General features: G+C 42.7%; 3 protein-coding genes across 4 annotated transcripts; 2 read left to right on the top strand and 1 right to left on the bottom strand.

The window, feature by feature from the left end:
• Window positions 1-590: 590 nt before the first annotated feature.
• LOC134284875 (uncharacterized protein K02A2.6-like) lies at window positions 591-5,164 on the top strand. Of its 2 annotated transcripts, XM_062844350.1 has the most exons (2): window positions 591-4,274; window positions 4,386-5,164. In XM_062844350.1, the coding sequence occupies exons 1-2, from the start codon at window positions 657-659 to the stop codon at window positions 4,971-4,973; spliced, it is 4,206 nt and encodes a 1,401-aa protein (XP_062700334.1). In that variant the 5' UTR covers window positions 591-656; the 3' UTR covers window positions 4,974-5,164. The 2 variants fall into 2 exon arrangements, with proteins under 2 accessions (XP_062700334.1, XP_062700333.1); XM_062844349.1 differs by having other exon boundaries at window positions 591-5,164.
• An 11,767-nt stretch (window positions 5,165-16,931) lies between these two features.
• On the top strand, window positions 16,932-18,571 carry LOC109430087 (E3 ubiquitin-protein ligase Hakai). The gene is made up of 3 exons (XM_019706120.3): window positions 16,932-17,583; window positions 17,643-18,172; window positions 18,262-18,571. The coding sequence occupies exons 1-3, from the start codon at window positions 17,192-17,194 to the stop codon at window positions 18,405-18,407; spliced, it is 1,068 nt and encodes a 355-aa protein (XP_019561665.3). The 5' UTR covers window positions 16,932-17,191; the 3' UTR covers window positions 18,408-18,571.
• LOC109430088 (phosphomevalonate kinase-like) lies at window positions 18,482-20,978 on the bottom strand. The gene is made up of 2 exons (XM_019706121.3): window positions 20,797-20,978; window positions 18,482-20,729 (listed from the first exon to the last, which is right to left on the bottom strand). The coding sequence occupies exons 1-2, from the start codon at window positions 20,886-20,888 to the stop codon at window positions 20,258-20,260; spliced, it is 564 nt and encodes a 187-aa protein (XP_019561666.3). The 5' UTR covers window positions 20,889-20,978; the 3' UTR covers window positions 18,482-20,257.
• Between the last annotated feature and the right edge of the window lie 225 nt (window positions 20,979-21,203).

Genomic DNA, 21,203 nt, shown 5'->3' on the forward strand with positions numbered 1-21,203 from the left:
TTGCTAACAAATAATTAATCCCTGATCAAAACCTTATCTGGTACTTTGACCATTACAATACATTGGGGTTGTGTTCTTGGCTTTACGTTAGTTGTGAGCATAGATAGTTGATTACAATTTTATATCCTATCGGTGCATGTCTGGAACTAACAATTACAAATGGCGTAGCTTGTATTCTAGTTCCATGAATTTCACAATGTTGCGTAATTATATATAATGCTTATGTGTAAGTGGTTAGTTCTATCCGATTGCGCAACATTAAATCCGATGGTGAAATTCCATACCGCGCTTGCGCATTTACGCTGTGAAACCGTGAACATACTTGAATATGATATCGTTTCTAATATGAATCAGAATGATTCATCCCCATGTATGCTATGAGTATGCGTTCCGGGCTAATCGATTACTACGCACGCGCAGTTTGTTTCTGTTGTAGAGTATCAAAGCAATCAATACTTGAATTTGAGATCTATCGATGTTAGTTAGCAACCCATAGTAACCCTTGGCAACCGATAAACAAACTCGGGTTATAAATACCTAGCATTGTAAGATTTTTCTCTAGTTCTTAAGTTTCCTTGAATAAAGAAGTACAACATTTGGCGACGAGAAGTAACAAATCCAACGCTGGAGGAAGAGCTGCAGAATCAAGAATCAGGATGGCAAAATCTGGAGAAGCCCACATTCAAGACCTCTACCAGCAAATCCTGGACCAGAATCGGCAGATGGCGGAACAAAACGCTCGGATGATGCAGATGATGGAACGGTTCGGCATTCAAGAAAACGGTTCCCATCGGCCCACGGACAGTCCGGAATTCATCATCGAATCTCTGGCTTCCAACATCCGAGAGTTCGTGTACGATCCGGAGAATGGTCTCGTTTTCGACCGTTGGTACCGGAAGTACGAAGACCTCTTCCTGAAGGACGGCGCGAAGTTGGACGATGCTGCGAAAGTGCGGTTGCTGCTGCGGAGCCTCAGCGTGCTTGTCCACGACAAGTACGTCAATTTCGTGCTGCCAAGCCACCCCCGGGACTACACATTCGAGGAGACGGTGAAGAAACTGAAGGAGCTTTTCGGCGTACGGATCTCGTTGTTCAGCAAGCGCTATCTGTGCTTTCAGTTGGCCAAGAACGACGCCGACGATTTCCTGACGTACGCTGGAACGGTCAACAGGTGCTGCGAAGATTTCGACCTCAACAACATCACGGCGGATCAATTCAAGAGCCTGATTTTCATCTGCGGGTTACGATCTTCCAAGGACGCTGACATCCGGACGAGACTCCTTTCCAAGCTCGAGGGAAATGCGGAAGGCGAATGCACTCTGGAATCACTCATCACCGAGTGCCAACGCCTCCAAAACCTCAAACACGACACTGCCTTGGTGGAGCAGAAGAAATCGGTGAGTACAATTTGTGCAGTCAAGCAGCGCAAATCCGCACCGCCCAGATCTGGATCCAAGGACAGGAAGAAAACGAAAGCTGATCACCCCAAGACGCCCTGCTGGCAGTGTGGCGGAATGCACTACGTTCGCGACTGCAGCTATACGAAGCACGTTTGTCGGGACTGCAAGCAAACCGGCCACAAAGAGGGGTACTGTAGCTGCTACTCATCGAAGGCTGCAGGTAAGAAGAAGACGAACGTGAACGGCGTTTTCAGCATCAACCAGGAAGATGGCTCCTCGAACCGGAAGTTCCTGACAGTGGACATCGACGGATCGCAAGCCACCCTGCAGCTGGACACCGCGTCGGACATCACGATCATCTCGAAGAAGCAGTGGAGGAAGAAGCTGGGGGCACCAACGCTGACTCCCACCACACGGACGGCGAAAACGGCATCAGATGATCCGCTCCGTCTACTTGGTGAACTCCGATCGACAGTCACGCTCGGATGTGTCACTAAAACAGCAACGTTCTACGTAACCAACAGCCCAATCAACCTGTTCGGTCTGGACTGGATCGAGCTATTCGGTCTATGGGACACCCCGTTATCAACGATTTGCAACCAGGTCCACGTTGCTGCTCCAACCGATCAGATTCAACGGTACAAAGCAGCGTTTCCAGATGTGTTCAAGCCCGGTCTCGGACACTGCAAGAAGATGAAGGTGCGACTTTATCTCAAGCCTGGAGCCAGACCCGTTTTCAAGCCGAAGAGACCAGTTCCGTTCACGTCCATGGAGAAGATTGAAGCTGAACTGGACCGCCTTCAGTCCCTGGACATCATCACGCCAGTGGAATATTCGCCATGGGCTGCTCCAATTGTCGCAGTGAAGAAACCCGGAGGAAAAGTGCGAATCTGTGCCGACTACTCAACCGGACTCAACGCTGCCTTGGAACCCAACCACTACCCGCTGCCGGTCCCGGATGACATCTTTAGCAAGCTCAACGGGTGCCGCTATTTCAGCATCATTGATCTCAGTGATGCTTACCTTCAAGTGGAGGTTGACGACGACTCCAAGCAACTCCTCACAATCAACACACATCGAGGTCTCTTTCGCTTCAACCGGCTCGCACCTGGTGTAAAATCCGCACCGGGGGCCTTCCAGCAGCTAATGAACAGCATGATTGCCGACCTCGAAGGAGTGGAATCGTTCCTGGATGACGTCCTGGTGTTCAGCAAAACTCAAGAAGAGCACCACAAGTACCTCACCGCTCTATTCCAACGACTTCAAGCATTTGGTTTCGTTCTGCGCGAGGAAAAATGCAACCTTCTTCAGTTGCAGATCAAATACCTCGCCCACATCGTAGATGCCGACGGACTCCATCCTGATCCGTCCAAGGTGGAAGCAATCGTCAAGATGCCACCTCCCAAGGATGTCACGGGTCTGCGCTCGTTCCTCGGTGCTGTAAATTTCTATGGTAAGTTTGTCCAGGAGATGCACCAACTGCGGCGGCCACTCGACGCGCTGCTAAAGAAGGATGCCAAGTTCACGTGGTCCCCCGAGTGCCAGAAGTCATTCGAACGATTCAAGGAAGTGCTACAGTCGGATCTGCTACTCACGCACTACGATCCGGCATTGGAAATCATCGTTGCGGCCGACGCGTTGCAATATGGAATAGGTGCGTGCCTTCTACATAGGTTTCCCGACGGCTCGCTCAAAGCTGTCGCCCACGCATCCCGCTCTCTCACCCCCGCAGAGGCAAATTATGGACAAATCGAAAAGGAAGGTCTTGCGTTGGTGTTTTCCGTGACGAAATTCCATCGCATGCTGCTCGGACGAAAGTTCACCCTCCAGACAGATCACCAGCCACTTATGCGGATTTTCGGTGACAAAAAGGGAATTCCGGTCCATACGGCAAACCGCCTCCAACGATGGGCACTGACGCTTCTGTGCTACAACTTCGAAATCGAGTATGTCTCCACAACGAAATTTGGATACGCCGACGTACTCTCTCGTCTCATCGACAGCCACGTCAAACCCGACGAGGATTTCATCATCGCTTCCATTCAACTCGAAGATGACGTCGAGGTACCGCTTCAAGAAGCCATCAGCTCGCTACCGGTAACATTCAAGTCGGTGCAAGAAGCTACGTCCCGGTGCCCGGTTCTCAAGCAAGTGATCCAGTACACCCAGTGTGGATGGCCCTCCAACGTGGACAGCATCACCAGCACAGCAGTTCGGCCATTCTTCGCCCACCGAGACGCCCTGTCGGTGGTGAAGGACTGTATCATGAAGTCCAACCGTCTGGTGATTCCGGCAAGCTTCTACCAACGAATTCTCAAGCAACTCCATAGAGGACATCCGGGAATGGAGCGTATGAAGGCTGTTGCACGTAGCCACGTGTACTGGCCAAGGATAGACGACGACATTGCTGACTATGTCAAGAGGTGTGAAAGCTGCTCCATCCACTCCAAGACGCCACCCAAGGTTCCGCTACAATCGTGGCCACTTGCACAATCTCCCTGGGAGCGAATCCACATTGACTTCGCTGGACCGCTCAACGGTCTACACTTCCTGGTAGTTGTGGACGCTTTCTCCAAGTGGCCAGAAATCTGCATCGTGAGGAATCCGACGACATCAGCAGTCACCGAGTTCCTGAATGAACTGTTCGCACGTTTTGGTATTCCAAACGTCATCGTTTCCGACAACGGCTCCCAATTCACATCGGAGCAATTTGCGACCCTCTGCAGGAAGAACGGCGTTCAGCATTTCCGTATCTCGCCGTACCACCCGCAGTCCAATGGCCAGGCGGAAAGGTTTGTGGACACCTTGAAGAGGTCGTTACGCAAAATCAACGAGGGGGAGAACATCTCCGAAACGCTCCAGACTTTCCTCCAGGTATATAGGACTACCCCCAGTCGTGTCCTAAACGGAAGGACACCTTCGCAGCAGATGCTTGGCCGGAACATCAAGACAGTTCTGGATCTCCTACACCACGATCAACCGAAGCCCGTGGTCCGCAATCATCACCAGGACGAGCAGTTCAATCGCAAACATGGTGCGGTTCCACGTGAATTCAAGAAAGGTGACGAGGTCTACGCCAAGGTCTACACGAGCAACACGAAGTGGCAGTGGGCTTCCGGCGTAATCATCGAGGTCATCGGACGTGTCAATCACAACGTGCTCTTGGACGACTGGCACGGACGGAAGAAGCTCATCCGAAGTCACTCCAACCAACTCAAATTCCGTTCCAGTGAAGAGGCATCCATTGAAGAAGATTCGACACCGCTAGGAATTCTTGTGGACATGTTTGGCCTGCAATCCTCAAGACCAGTGCCTGGAACACCAATTCGTCAAGTTCGACCACAATCCGAAGCAGCTGCCAACCCGGCAGCCGATGAGGGATCTGAAGAAGATGAAATAGTTTCGGCTCATTCCGAGCAAGCTGATTCCGAAGTAGAAGCAAGTCAATCCGACTCGCAGCAGGATGAAGATGACCAGCAACCACCCGGTTCCATTCCAGAGCCTCCTTCGGCTCGGCCGCAGAGGATGATCCGTATGCCTTCAAGATTTGAGCCGTACCTGTTCTGGAAATAAGAAGGGAGGAATGTTGTAGAGTATCAAAGCAATCAATACTTGAATTTGAAATCTATCGATGTTAGTTAGCAACCCATAGTAACCCTTGGCAACCGATAAACAAACTCGGGTTATAAATACCTAGCATTGTAAGATTTTTCTCTAGTTCTTAAGTTTCCTTGAATAAAGAAGTACAACAGTTTCGTTCTTAATCAGTCATCCTCGATGCTGCGCTATCGTAGCATATCGTATACAACGTTGTGTGAAAGGTCGCTCGTTTTCAATACGATCTAATTGATTTTGCATATTGCAATTTACACTGGTTATCATGAATATGTGACCAACACGATTCACAAAACGTTACCTCTACGATTATTATACAAGCTTTTGCGTTAGATTATAATAAGCGATTTGTTTAATGCTAGATGTAGGAAATGATTGGAATTAGTGTGCTCTAGTTGTTAGAAATTGATGAACTTCACGCGTCGCGTTCGTAACATTCCAGCCCTCGTAAATCTACTGAGGAGATTTACTAAATACTTGTAGATAAGCGACGTGGTTTCCAAGCATTTCCTTTACAATTGTTGATTATATTTTTAAATATACTTGTCAGTGTATTATAACATGATTTTTCATAATTTTTGTTATTATTCTGTTTCTTGGGTGTTAATCCTGATTAATTATTTAGTGTTTATTATTGGATACACACTAGCTCTTTATGACTCATCAATATTTTCATTTTGATTGGTAATTTGGAGTTCTTCGACTACTTTCATATCTTTAGTTCTGTTATTTTCATCTTTTAGATTTCTTGTTTCTTTCATGATTTTCTTGTGAGATAGGAAATTAGTGAGTGAAAATTCTTCCATGAATCAACGTATCAATTAAGGGTTTGGTAAACAAGTTAAAAGGTATAAACTTGGCTTCGGTGGAATGATATTTTCGTTGATGACGATTACATGAAGTAAATAATATATTTTAGGACTCTCACTCATTAATTCTGCTAGTGAATGCTTTTTAGTGTATCCTTTTTTCAAGAAATCTTTAAAATTCTCATTTACCCTATCTTTAATTCTGGGCTTTTCTTCAGTGACCTTTCTAATGATTTTAATCTGTTTAGGGCATTATTGTAACTAGGACGAAAACTTGATTTATCAACAAGAGACCATGTTCGTGACGTCGATCTTTATGATTAAAAGTTTGATTAAGAATTTGCTATGCCCATTCATCATCTTTTGATTTAGGAAGGTCCTTAATAATTTTTACTCCAAAATTTTCTGCCGAACAAAAATCTTCTAACATCTTGGAGAGATTTCCTGATTTCTTTTCTTCTATTATTATGCGTTGCGCGAAAATTTTTGAGCGCAAGTGCTCGTGTACCTCCGCCAGTATGGTAAATAGTGTTGGTGTTTCCGGCGCAGTATTCTTTGGCCCATTCGCGCACTTATTGTAAAAGACACCAGAACGATTAAACGTACGAGCGGAGGTCTATTCGCGATTTTGCACCATTTTCGCTCTCTATTTTCTTGCAACGGATAATACTGATAATGAAAAATAATCTATCTTACAAATCTTACCAAAATTCAGCCATCCGAGTTTGGTTCTTACCGCCATAGGTGAGTTCTCATCAATGTCTTCTGACTGTTGTGATCAGGAGATGAAGATGCTCCAGCCCGACCAGTATAGTTGGTTTTGCATCATGGTCCATCGATGTCCAAGTCTGCCAATATACTCGAAATATCCTTTGATGTGCTTGATCCTCAGTAATTGCTTTGGAAGTTGTAAGTCAGGAATGGTTCCAACACCTTTCATGACGTACTGCTTGCATTTTCCTAGTGTTTGAATATTTACTTATTTGCTTGGAGTTTCTTTGATAAATTCTGCGCCCAAGTGAGGCATAATGACTCAAATTTTTCATCATCTGGTCTGCGATAGTTTCGTCGATTAAGCTGAGCGATGATCCAGGATCCAAAATAAGCAAATGTTTCGATGACTTTGTCCTTGCTGCTCAGTTTTACTGGTATTTTTTGAAAGTACACATCCTTTTTATATCCATGATGATTGTCCATTCGTTGATTGAAGTTAGCATTTTTTAACTGGTTGCACGGATAAGTTTTATAATTGAAGTTGCAAACGTAGCACAAATCTTTTTTAGATGTTTTGTGCATATGAATTCTGGATTTTGCAAGATTCGATGTTGTCGACGTTTTTCGAAGTTCCAGCTGAGGGTAACAGCAATCGAAGCGTAGATGCATGCGGTTTCAACCACTTGTTCAAATCAATCAGTGTAGGTTGCGATTGATTTCGTTGTACTAATTCCGTCCAACTGATTTGCAAGTTGAATGGTAGTTTTTTCGTGATATCCTCAATTAGTCGATAATCACGTAGAAAATCTACTTTCTTCAACGATTCCATATTTGTGACGAGATTGTCCAGAAAGTCTGATAACTCAACAGTATTTACTTGCATTTGGTGAATTACTTTCATCAAGTCACTTAGCAGCTGTCTATAAACTATTTCTGGTCTTCCGAAGGTTTCTTCGAGTCGTTTAATAATTTGCGGTATACTTGCTGCGCTTATCATCAAATTGGCAACGCATTTCGCTGCAGATTCGCACAATGCATGTTCCAATCGGTTTAAATTTTCCAGGTTTGTGAATGCTCCTTCTGCTGTAGTATCATCATAGATACTTTTAAATTTTGGCCAATCACGTGGCGCTCCATTGAAGTCTGGAAGCTGAATTAGCCCTTGTCTTTTAAGATATGGTGTTGCATCATTATTTCTTATTAACGCATTACTGATCGATTGATTTATTTGCTCAGACAGGCTGTGTTTTTGTAACTTATCCAGCATGTCATTTCGTTCCATTTCCAGTTGTGTGCATTTTATGCATAAAAATTGTTCTTCTTTAGTTGGTTTATGATCAAGCTCGGCGCAAGTTAAGTGAAACCAGCGGTCACACTCATCGCAACATACCATATCACACACTGTATCATCCTCGTTACAAAGACGGCAATGCCCGTTCTTGTTCAATACGGACCTTATAGACATGTTTGCTGATTACCAGGTTTGCTTAGGAATTTCCTTGAGTTCACTTAAGTCCCGTTGCATAAAAATCGTCGTCCAAGACTGTCTGCCCAGTGTGATTATCTCGTACTTCCAAAAATTAGTGAATGTCAATTTACTTTCACTAATTCTTCACGATTGTTCTGTTCAATGATGCCTTCCCTGGAGGGAGCTAGTCACTATGGCACGACTAGACCAACGGGTGATTTTCTGTTCACACGTATTCTTCACAATATCGTTGAGCTCAATGTTGATTATAATTCTTTGATGTAATCGATATTGTTCAGTTCAATGTTGCCTTCCTTAAGGGAGCTAGCCACTATGGCACGACTAGACCCAGTTGTAAATGTCAGTTCACTTAAATTCTTCTTGATATCGTTGAGTTCAATGTTGCCTTCCCTGGAGGGGGCTAGTCACTATGGCACGACTAGACCAAATTGTGGTATCAATTCACTTAAATTCTTCACGATATCGTTGAGCTCATTGTTGCCTTCCCTATGGGAGCTAGTCACTATGGCACGACTAGACCAAGTTGTGTTTGCTATCGGCTATAATTGTAACCGTTTCACTTGTGACTCTGCACAACTCTTAGACTACACTCCTGGCGGCAGTAAACCACGCTACAATTCGAAAGATACCACTTCATTCGTTAATGTCACTTGACTTCAAAGTTAAGATGCCGATCGCCTGGTAGGCTTCAGTTTGTAACCGTATTTATTGTGTCTTAGCACAACACTCAGACTGCACTCCTGGCGGCAGTAAACCACGTTACAAGGTCGCAAAACACACACTTTGATTATATTTCTTCGATGCAATCGATTTGTTCACTGTCGTACTTGTCACTTTTCAGAATTACGGCAGTTTAGTTTAATATTGCCTTCCATAAGGGAGCTAGTCACTATGGCACGACTAGACCAATTTGACCTGTTCAGGTCAATAGCATAAAAAACAATCGTGATTTAGTTTTCTTCTTTGTTTTTGGCTGCTGGGCATTCATCTTCTTATTCACTTGGTTATCGTGGATTGAGTTCTTCTTGTTTCGTTATGAATGTCAATTCAGAGTTTGGATCCGATAGAATTGTAACCTATAATTCGTGACTTTTGCACAACACTCCACGTTACAACACGAGAAAACACTATTCTTGATTATTCTTGATTATTCGTGAATGTCAGTCAGTTCACAGTTCGGATCCTAAACGTCACTGTTTGTTGGCATTAATTTCTTCTCACTTTGTACCCAGTTCACTCACGTTTGTTCACGATGAGTCTTCCACAATTTTGGTACTATTTTTTAGCAAACATAATCCATAAGTTCTTCGTTCGTGGTTACTAGCATTCACTGTTCACATTTTCACTGATCTACCACTGCTCAATTTGTCCGAAAACATTGTGATCCGGTATCGCCTTTCCACTTTTCAGCACGCTCCTGGAGTTCGATTTTCGTCTGCTTTGATAGACCGCCAAATGTTGGCAGTAGCATTTCCTCTCTGGAAGATGGTAGTAGCTCCTCCTCTCTGGAGCCACCATATGTTGACGACGGGCACTTACACTCCGTGTGGTGTTTCTGTCAGCTGCCGCGACGATCACTTGGCGACGATGACGACGACGATGATGGTAATCACACCACATCAGATGCACGGTACCGTTGCGAAGGGAGACGGTATTCGATTCCGCGTGTGCCGATCAACAGGCAAGAGAAACGCACTGAACAAACTGTCGACGACCGAAACTACTTACTGATACTCGGAGGATTGAGTGGTAGATAATTAAAATCGATTGGTCCAAATCGAATGTGGGAGCGATCAACTGGCCTTCCTAGATCCGGTCAAATTCTTTCGCATTCGAAGACGTGACTTAGTCGGATGAGGAAAAATTGATAGCAATGCATTTATATTTTTCTAGACTCATGCCAAAGTTACTCGCATTCGGAACCGTGGCGTACCAGAGTGAGAAAATAAATGCTTGCCCACACTTGAATCGGTGTCAAACTGGCCTTTTCAGACTCTTGCCAAAGTTACTCGCATTCGGAACCGTAGCGTGCCAGAGTGGAAAAAGTTTGATCGATTCAGTATGATTTAGGACTTCCTCGATTCTAAGTACCAAGTAACTCTTTTCAAAGACTTAAGTTTTCCAATCAAGCTCCAGCCAACTCCTTTCGCATTCGAAGGCTTGGGTAATAGGAGGGATTAGAAAAGATTAAGCTTCTCAAAGTGCTTGGTAAGAAGGATTTCGAGTAGCAAGTAAATGAGCGTTCTGTAGCTTGTGACGTACAAGGCAAAACTGCTGCTGTCTTTATTGTTCGATCGCCTTTTATACTCTCGTCCAGACATTATTCGCACCCTCTTTTTACATGTCTTTTCCTGATTCCTACGTAAAGCATATTAATTATATGTGTATCGTCCAGAAACTATGCTCACCCTCTTTACATCATTAATTAACTCATGATTCATCAAAATTCTAACTTGTATACATACAATCCTGCAATGAATCTTTCCAACAAGTTTTGCTAACAAATAATTAATCCCTGATCAAAACCTTTTCTGGTACTTTGACCATTACAATACATTGGGGTTGTGTTCTTGGCTTTACGTTAGTTGTGAGCATAGATAGTTGATTACAATTTTATATCCTATCGGTGCATGTCTGGAACTAACAATTACAAATGGCGTAGCTTGTATTCTAGTTCCATGAATTTCACAATGTTGCGTAATTATATATAATGCTTATGTGTAAGTGGTTAGTTCTATCCGATTGCCCAACATTAAATCCGATGGTGAATTTCCATACCGCGCTTGCGCATTTACGCTGTGAAACCGTGAACATACTTGAATATGATATCGTTTCTAATATGAATCAGAATGATTCATCCCCATGTATGCTATGAGTATGCGTTCCGGGCTAATCGATTACTAGACACGCGCAGTTTGTTTCGTTCTTAATCAGTCATCCTTGATGCTGCGCTATCGTAGCATATCGTATACAACGTTGTGTGAAAGGTCGCTCGTTTTCAATACGATCTAATTGATTTTGCATATTGCAATTTACACTGGTTATCATGAATATGTGACCAACACGATTCACAAAACGTTACCTCTACGATTATTATACAAGCTTTTGCGTTAGATTATAATAAGCGATTTGTTTAATGCTAGATGTAGGAAATGATTGGAATTAGTGTGCTCTAGTTGTTAGAAATTGATGAACTTCACGCGTCGCGTTCGTAACAGTGGGTGTATCAAGAGTATAAATTTTTTTGACGATTTTCCGTTGGATTATTCATTGATTGCAAAAGAAAGTAAAACAGATGATTTTCTTTCCAAAGTGACAGATTTTATTGTAAATGGTTGGCCCAAAAAGGTAGAAAACGTTTGGCGTCAAATATTTTCGATGCGTTATGATTTGGAAGTTGTAGAAGGATGCATTTTGCACCAGGATCGAGTATTTATCCCATTTTCTCTTAGAAACGACATTTTAAGACTTCTTCATTCTAATCACAACGGTATTGTTAAAATGAAGCAAGTTGCCCGCCGATCGATTTTTTGGTTCGATTTAAACAAAGACATAGAACAATTTGTTAAACATTGTGAGCCATGCATAAAGCTGCCAGTGGTTCCTAAGCCTGTTTCTAATACATCTTGGATTCCGACAAATCGTCCGTTTAGTCGCATACACGCTGACTTTTTCCACCTAGAATCCAAGACCTACCTTTTAGTAGTTGATAGTTACACAAAGTGGCTGGAAGTAGAAATTATGAAACATGGAACGGACGCAAGCAAGGTCATAAAGAAATTTACAGCTATTTTTGCAAGGTTTGGACTTCCAGACGTCCTTGTAACGGATGGTGGACCACCATTTAACTCCAGCTTTTTCATTGGTTTCATGGAACGCCAGGGAATAAAAGTGATAAAAAGCCCTCCATACAACCCGAGCAGTAATGGTCAGGCGGAGAGGATGGTAAGGCTAGTCCTTAGCTAAAGAAATTTCTGTTGGACCCCTCGACGAGATCACTCGACGAAGATGATCGAATAACCTATTTTCTAGCAAACTATAGAAATACTAGTACTTCATCTGACGACAGATTCCCATCGGAGAAGTTATTGAGTTTTAAGCCAAAGAGTCTATTGGATCTTTTGCATCCTAGACGAGGATACAAAAATAGTTTAATATATGAAGGACCTACCCGAATAAAATGATATCATACGGCTGCGATACAGTCAATCATTTTCTGATTATTCGTGGAATCATAAAATGGATCATAAACCGATGATTATGTGAATGATATTAATGATAACAGGAATCATATCCAGAGTTTGAATGATAGACCGAATGGGTTGTTAAGTATCATTACCATTCAAAAACGGCTATTTTCACGAACAAAATTTTCATCAAATTATTCACGGTATAATCACTTTATCATTGATTTTATGATACACTGAATAATGAAACAAAAACTGAAATATTTCACAGCTCTGCCTTACCGACTTAAAAAATGATACACCCCTGCAGATCCATCTACTGTCGAAGTTCGTGACGTCAACTGTTGTGTTTATTTTGGTGCTGCTGGAAGTTTTTTGTTACACAGCTGGGAATCGAACTTGGCTGCTTCTTGGTTGGTTGTTTCTCGCGAGTGCTTTACTTGTTGGACCACATCGACTTTGTGCTCGCGAGTGTTTAGAAGGCAGTTTTGTGAGAGTTATAAGTCGAAGTATATACAGAAAACGACATGAAGTTACTTTTGTCTTGGACCTCAATGCGGGTCGCGGTCGCCGCACAACTTTGCTGTTTCATGAAAGGTACGTTATTCGATTACTTAGGTGATGACCCGAAAACAGACAGGAATGCATCATTGCCGTGCAAAAAGTTAGTTACCAGTCAGTAGCCGATACACAGGGGCGGCAAAATATGCAGCGGAGTGTTCGAATTACAGCGCGTTGTGCAGTTTCCATGATCACTACCATGCGCTTAGTGTACGTTAATTATTATGACCTGATAAACACTTCGTTATGAAGGATGCTACAATTCCTATGCATCCGTACAACATAGCCAGTAAATTTGTGCAAACCGAATGATTCAGAATCATATATTTATCATTGGGTGTGTAATAATCATTTGTTATATGATTTATGAACAGTATTGAAACGTCCAATTTTTATAGTTTACATCATCTGATCATTGGGCAATCATTACTTGAATAATTATTATTCAGTGAATAGAAAGCGTATAATATACACGATACCATGAATTGTAAAAATCTATTCGGGTAGTTCCTCGGGCCCTTCTAAAAGAAGAATAGTTCAAACAACTGTAGATAGTACGCCCTCCCAAGATCCTTTTCTCAATTTGGTGATAGGGGATAGAATATGGTATAAAAATAATGATAAGCATGCAATTGAGAAATGGGTGGAGGCGAAATATGTCAAAAGAGTATCGACTAATGTTTTTGAAATATCTTTTGGCAGGCACAATTGCAACGCTCACAGAAATCAGCTGAAGATTGTGGGACCGCGACAACTCAGTTCGAAGGTTCAAGTGTCGATACAACGAGAGAAACGTCGAAGGGACTCCTTAGATTCTGAGGAAGAGCTGCTCGGATTCCCAGACGAGCAAGGCATTTCGCTTAGGCCGGACATCGAGAAAAAGAAAGTGAAATTTACGAGAACTAGTCCAATAGCAACGCGAGGTTATTTGCGATCAAAACGGAATGGAGATCAAGAAAATCGTCATCAAGTCGAACCCCAGTAGCAATGTTTGCAGTAGTGAATCGTCATTGAGTCCTGGGAGAAGCCTAGAGAGAAATAAGAAGAAAAATGTGAAATTTAAAAACCTAATGAAACGAGAGGAAGAAATTGTTGAGAATTCTTTAACTGTATGAAAAGATCAAAGAAGTTTAATGTTTATGCCATTGTCAAGAATTTGACGCTCTGAATATTTGTATTAAAAGTGTATGTGCAATGAACTCGAAATAGCCACTATTTTGTTTTTACAATAAGACTAACGTCTAATCTAAAGGAGGAAGAATTGTTATGATCGGGAAAATAGCCAAACCCTTTCGAGAGAGTTATGAGAGCATAGAGAGGAAACGATAAGTGAACGATAAGTGAATAAACCTAGATCGAGTTCGATCTCTTGTAATTTGGAAGACTAACGAAGCAGACGTGTTTTTACTTCTATTAGAAGAAACTCCAATTGGTAATTTATATTGAACATTATAATAATAATTGGCGATTAAAAGTAGAGGTTATGTCGTGAAAATTTGGAAGTTTGAAAGGGAAATATCAGTTCCCCATCAGTTTAATCATCAATTTTTTGGTAAATTTATCGATGAAATGAATTTTTTTACCCCGATCCCACATTAAATTTTATCTGGAATGACTCAATCACTAAAATACGAAATCGGATTTCATAAAACTTAACCTCACTTTAGGAGGCCAATTATGTCTCAATTTTTAATAATAATTATAAATTAAATCATTCAAAATAAACTCTTGTTTGTTTTTGCTTTTGAAAATAACTATCTTTTATTTATCGGGAAAACATTTTACTAAAGATATTTAATTAGAATACGTCCGCAGCAACTCCGACATCCTTTCGACAGCGCACCTTGTATTTCATGTACGAAATTGGATTTCGTCGGTTGTGGGATCCCGCTTATCGTTTCTTGATCAATGATATCCACATTGTGTGGGCCTAGTCCATCGAATGCCAATGTTGTGGGCGGGTGAAAACAATGCTGTCCGATCCGGGAGTATGATCGCTCTGCTATTGCTTCAGCGGCTTATGATCCAGAAGGTAAAAATCGCTTTGGTCGCGGAAGACAATCATGGGTATGCACTATGCATGTTCCGCCGGAATGGCTAGGCTCCATGTTTGTCCCGGTCAACTTTGAGTGGCGCTAAATAAAAAAAACAAACCGCAATCAAACGATATAATACTTTTTTATAAAGATACAGTAAACGTTCGATAACTGCAACATGTTTACGTTTCATTTAGCGAACAAAATTCGATAACTGCAATGTCAGATAGACGTCAACAACCCGTCAATTGATGTTAAATGAACGCAAAATTCATCCGACTATTCATTTGGGCTAACTTGGCGCACCGTTTTGACGGATAGCTGTGCAATAATTGCAAATTTGTTGCACTTACCGGACTTGCAGTTAAAAAGCATTGCAGTTAAACCGTTTGCACCAACCGAACGTCTACTGTACAAGCTTACCTCGGCAATACAGCTGCTGAATCCGCAAAATAAAGCTGGTTTTTCAACGATGAAAGTTCCTGTGATGGTCGCAAAGACCGTTAAAAACTGAATCAGCCAAAGATAAAAAGTATGTGTGGACATACATAATTTATAACTATAGGAAAGGAACCATGAATTTTATGTTTGACCAAACATAACAATGATGAATAGGGTGCATACGTATCATGCGTTACCTTATCAAAGCTAAACAGGTTGTTATGATTATTATATTCATTCAAATAAAGACAATCATAACAATGTCTTATAAATTGTATTAAAACGAGCATTATAAACTTAAAATTTGCAATTTTATCAGTGTAGCGCAAGCCCGATGAATGGCAGCATGCACAGCAAAAAATAAATGCAACCCGCCCGATGTAATTCATTCCGATGTATTGTTCGTGTAGTTGAAAATCGGAATTTTTGACACGCGAAAATCGATGTTTCTCCTAAATCGTGTGTCGGACGTGCGTCGGGCACAGTGCGCTGGATAGAGGGTCAGATCCGCTGTCCGGCGCACTACGTCCGACGTTAGGTTTCACGTATGGATTTTGAGAAAAAGTGATTGTCGGGCGTGGGGAAACTTCGGGTTTCAACCGCGACGACAATACTAAATAATCAATGTAATCACGATTCCTATGTACGATTACATCGTTTTGATGTGAACTCTTTTGTTCTTATATGTACATCGAAAAATAACAAGGGTTGCCAAGGGTGTAACTAACCCACCCGAGGCAAGGGCGATTGCCTACTATGTCAACAAAAGTTCTAAAAATCTGAAAAAAATCATATAAAATTATAATCAATTATCTATGCTCACAACTAACATAAAGCCAAAAACACAACCCCAATGTATTGCAAGGGGAATGACATATCCTTTTCTAACCGGAATATCTGCATTTATCCGTTTCTAACCGTCGCTAACCGTTGCTAAGCGAGCTGCTAAGTGAGCAGCGGTTAGACACGGTTAGCGACGGTTAGAAACGGATAAATGCGGATATTCCGGTTAGAAAAGGATATGTCATTCCCCTTGGTTCAGTCAGTGCGTTTCTCTTGCCTGTTGATCCAGGGGACCCGCATGCGGCGAGGTAGGCCTACTGCTCATCTTTTGCGAGTGTGTTAGTGTGACTGGCAACGCGACCAGAAGCCTGGTCGAATCCTGCTTGGAAATCGGTTTGTTTTGTCGATGGGGCTGGCCCGCGAAATCGCATTGTGTTGTTTGGGAAGGCCCGCTCGATGCATGTTAGGTAGGCGTAATTTGTTCGAGTTTGACGTGCCTGCACCCTCCCTGTGTTGATCGGCACTCGTGGAATCGAATACCGTCTACCTTCGCAGCGGTAAGTACCCCGTCGTCAACAACCACCTTAGCTCAACAGGCGGCGTTGCTCTCGGCGACTCTTGCCGTTAGTAAGGGAAAATAACAGAGTTCCATGTCTTCTTGATAAAATAGTCTTCGGTTTTTGACAACATCGGTGAGCCAGAGAGCGAAAACAACCTAATTTTGGGTAACGAGTTTATTCGATATACTCAATTTTGAGAAAAATCGAGCCTAATATTAGGTAGTTTGGATTTTCCGTGTACATATTTTCTCAGATTCTTGGGTACTTTTGTTGGACCCTTCAGAAAGTTTCACATTTTGACATTTTTCTACCCGTCAACATTTTTGACAGCTTCTGTTGACGTTCCGATCTGATGGCGTTACCGGAGCGGAGTCGCGATGCTTTCGTGTTCGCTCATTTTGTATTTACGCTAAAAATCGTCATTAATTTACAAATTAATGCTCCTAAACAGTTTTAATCGATAGAAAAACAGTGGTGGACGGTGTCATAAAACGTTGATTAGTGTAAAGCAAGTGTTAGTCGTCCAGCCTTCCGCTCCAAGCGCGTCTTTCGAGGGAGGCCTCATCACGTCAACAATCCCTGGAGGATAGGCATCGATGGATTCGGACGAGAGTGGCTCGAAGGGAAAAGGTCGCGGCCGAGGTCGAGGATCTCGCGGAGGTGCCCGCGGTAGAGGTCGTGGCCGTGGCCGAGGCCGGGGAAAGAAAGCATCCCGTGTGATATCGTCCGACGAGGAGGAGGAAGTCGGCTCGCCAGATCCGGAAAAGGACATTGAGGAGCCGGCGGAGATTGCTTCACCCGCGAAAGGCGGGACATCGCAGGTCGAATCGGAAACGATCAAGGAACCCTCGGTTGAGAAGGATGTGGGTATGGACGAGCCTAGCACGGTGAGTGGACCGATTGTGATTGATATGGAGGCGGATATTTCACAGTTGGAGGCTCCAACGTTCACGACCATTTCGCGGGGTCCACCGGAACCGATGTTAAGGTGAGTAAGATGGAAGAATGAGATAATTAAAGAAGTGAATTCATATTTTTCGTTTACAGATTAAATTGGGATCACAAAGTGAACCTAATTGGCGAGAAGGTGCTCAATCCGATGATCTACATCTGCGATCAATGCGACAAGCCGATCCTGATCTACGGTCGGATGATACCTTGTAAGCATGTGTTCTGCTTGAAATGCGCTCGATCCGAGAACCTTAAGATCTGTCCCCGTTGTAAGGAGAAAGCCGTCCGGGTGGAACAGACCGGGTTGGGAACCGTTTTCATGTGTACCCACGGGGGAACCCGCTATGGTAGCACCGGTTGCCGTCGGACGTATCTTTCCCAGCGGGATCTGCAGGCGCACATAAACCATCGGCATGTGACCAATCCGCCCCAGCCGGTACCTCCGCCGGTTGTACCGCAGGCGCCGCAACCACAGCAGATTATTGATGCGAAAAACGTTGGCGTGACCAATTCTCCCGTTCGGAAGAACTCTTGCGAACAGATGAATTCCCCGAGGGCGACCACCGGAGGACAGGGTCCTTTGCCGCTGAACTATGTTACCGGCGGTTATGGTTCGTCGTCTAGTGGTAAGTATACTATTGATTATGTTGAATGTGGAGGATTTGTGAAATGAAGGCATTGTAATCGAATCTCTAACATATGCATATCTTTCCAGCAACTCAGTTGATTCACAACATGTCCATCAGTCCACAAACTGCGCATCTGTCCGGTCGATCGAACTACACTCAACAATCATCGCCACAGCAATCGACCGGTTCGTCATCGGGCTGGGGACAACAATCGTCGCAATACTACCGATAGGTTTGTCCCACACACACACATACAAGCTGGAGATCCCCAGAAATGGCGTTTCTTTCAAGACGAACGCATCGCAGTAGAATCAACCAACAATCATTTCTCCGATTATTTATAAACTAAGAATAATGACATTGCCGTAAATAAACATTTTAGATAATCTAATCTAACATTCCTGCCTTTTTAGTTAGAATCTAATGTATAGTCATAAGAAAGCCGCCACCGAAATTCCATAAGAGTGAGATTGGTTTTTGCGTACCTATACAATGAACACTCACTAAATGCAACATGTTAACGTTGCAAATAACAATGTCAAGCAAATATCAATTTGATACTTGATTGTAAACCACGTAATGAGGTGAGTCTGACCGAATCAGAGAATCAGGGAATTATTCCCTGACACATAGGGAATCACGCTACTTGGGCGGTGGCTTCTATATTCGTCTGTTTTCCACTATAACTCAGTCAAATTTGAACCAATTGACACAACTTTTGAAATGTGGTGAGATACACTCCCGTTCAAAAGTTTGGGGTCACCCCCTCAAAAACATGTCATTTTTTTATGCCCATATCTCCGCCAATTTGCGTCCGATTTCAAAACCCTAGGTTTTATTCAAAAGATAATAAGTCAAAGAAACTTTGAACATGATTTAAAAGAAACTTTTTCAAAAAATGTTGTATGTAAACTTAACCCAAAGTTGCCAAATTTTCTTAAAAATGAATATAAACTTACGGCAGTGTCGCTGGAAGTTGGGTCGACCAAATTTTAAGATGAGAGCGGTAATATGACCCATTTTCTATTAGCTTTCAACTGCTTTTTACAGAACTTAGCTAAAAAATCTAGAAAAAAAGTTATTAAGTAAATTAATCCTTGATATCATCGACCAAAAGTTTGGGGTCACCCCTCAATATGATGTATCGGCCAAAAGTTTGGGGTCACTTTCGTAAAACATGGAAAAGTGATTTGGTGATATCTTCGTCATCTATAGTTCAATTTTAATTATTTTTGGCTCATTTCAAAGATAATTAACTAAATTTACGTTTGATGTCTTCAACTTAACGTATTTAACGATTTTTGTAAATACAAATGTTATGTAAAGTTAGCACATTTTACCACGCTTCAAAAAATGAGGCAACTTTACGTTAAGTTTTAGTATGTAAATTTCAACAAATATGTGTGGTTCAATGTCTATGCAGTAAGTATCATTCATTTTGTTTCAAATAAACCAAGAAGAATTAAAATTGAATGAAAGATGACAAAGATATCAACAAATCACTTTTCCATGTTTTACGATAGTGACCCCAAACTTTTGGCCGATGCACCATTTTGAGGGGTGACCCCAAACTTTTGGTCGATGACATCAAGGAATAATTTACTTAATAACTTTTTTTCTAGATTTTTTAGCTAAGTTCTGTAAAAAGCAGTTGAAAACTAATAGAAAATGGGTGATATTACCGCTCCCTTCTTAAAATTTGGTCGACCCAATTTCCAGCGACAGTGCCGTAACTTTATATTTATTTTTTAGAAAATTTGGCAACTTTGGGTTAAGTTTACATACAAATTTTTTTGTAAAAGTTTCTTTTAAATCATGTTCAAAGTTTCTTTGACTTATTATCTTTTGAATGAAACCTAGGGTTATGAAATCGGACGCAAATTGGCGGAGATATGGGCCTAAAAAAATGACATGTTTTTGAGGGGGTGACCCCAAACTTTTGAACGGGAGTGTAGGTATAGTATCTACCCGTGTACAACATTTAAAGTCAATTGGTTCAAAATTGACTGAGTTATAGTGGAAAACAGACGAATATAGAAGCCACCGCCCAAGTGGCGCGATACCCTACACATAAGAGAATGTTCACTGCACCAACGATTCAATCCTCGCCAGAATGTCGTCTACGTCCGCTCCACTATCGTTCTCTACCAACAGATCCCACTCCGTGACGTCGTCCAGGTCGCACTCCGATTGCACGTCGTCCACTCCATTCTGGAACGTCCAGCCCCGTTCCACTCGAGTCCCTTCACTGGCTACAATCCGAACAGTTTTCACCCTCGCGCCGTACTGTTCCCGGAAAAACCGCACATCCGTCTTCCGTCGGATGTCGCTGACCACACCGATCTCCTTCGTAAGCCCTTGGCACGCCTGCCGACAGAAGTACCCATAATCTTCCGCTCGTTTCTGATCACTCCACTCGATCATCTCCTTCCGGTAGCGTTCCTTGTACGGTCCATCACCGAGCAGTTCTTTCAGATCCAGTCCGAGCTTTTCCGCCCAGCTGCGTTTGATCGGTTCCGAGATTCGTATGATCTGAGCCTTGTCGGTGGTCAATCTAAAACAGTAATGCCACGTTCAATCTTTCGCGTGAATAAATTTGCATTTTGATCAATGAAAATTACCTCTGCAGGAGCCGCTCTGTGAGGAAATCTTTGCCACACTTTCGTTTGCCGGAGAAAAGTAGCACGATCCGCGGAACAACGGGATCGGACATGGCGATCGAAGACGTTGGCGGGTCAGTTTTCGTTCGATGGCTATCTGATGGTACTTTCTATGAGCCTCTGCACGAATTTGCCCTGTCCTGCTCACTCCCACAGAACATTTGAAAACAGCGCGCACAGTAAAAGTCAAATTTGACTTTTACTGTGCGCGCTGTTTTTAAATTTTCTGTGGGAGTGAGCAGTACGCCAGATTCGTGCAGAGGCTCATGTGGAACAACTCATTAAAACAAGGCAGAACCAACCCTATTATTGTTTGGGTTGTAATGCGGTGGGTACAACGCGTAAACACGGTAAATCATTTTCACACA

This window comes from Aedes albopictus, chromosome 1, assembly GCF_035046485.1.
Source record: "Aedes albopictus strain Foshan chromosome 1, AalbF5, whole genome shotgun sequence".
NCBI lineage: Eukaryota > Metazoa > Arthropoda > Insecta > Diptera > Culicidae > Aedes > Aedes albopictus.

Bases quoted from the DNA above. Each gene is read 5' to 3' on its own strand.
- LOC109430088 (XM_019706121.3), bottom strand. From the start codon at position 20,888: ATGTCCGATCCCGTTGTTCCGCGGATCGTGCTACTTTTCTCCGGCAAA. The intron at 20,730-20,796 runs GTAATTTTCATT...TTACTGTTTTAG, and splicing joins ACAGAGCGGCTCCTGCAGAG to ATTGACCACCGACAAGGCTC.
- LOC109430087 (XM_019706120.3), top strand. From the start codon at position 17,192: ATGGATTCGGACGAGAGTGGCTCGAAGGGAAAAGGTCGCGGCCGAGGT. The intron at 17,584-17,642 runs GTGAGTAAGATG...TTTCGTTTACAG, and splicing joins CCACCGGAACCGATGTTAAG to ATTAAATTGGGATCACAAAG. The intron at 18,173-18,261 runs GTAAGTATACTA...ATATCTTTCCAG, and splicing joins TTATGGTTCGTCGTCTAGTG to CAACTCAGTTGATTCACAAC.
- LOC134284875 (XM_062844349.1), top strand. From the start codon at position 657: ATGGCAAAATCTGGAGAAGCCCACATTCAAGACCTCTACCAGCAAATC.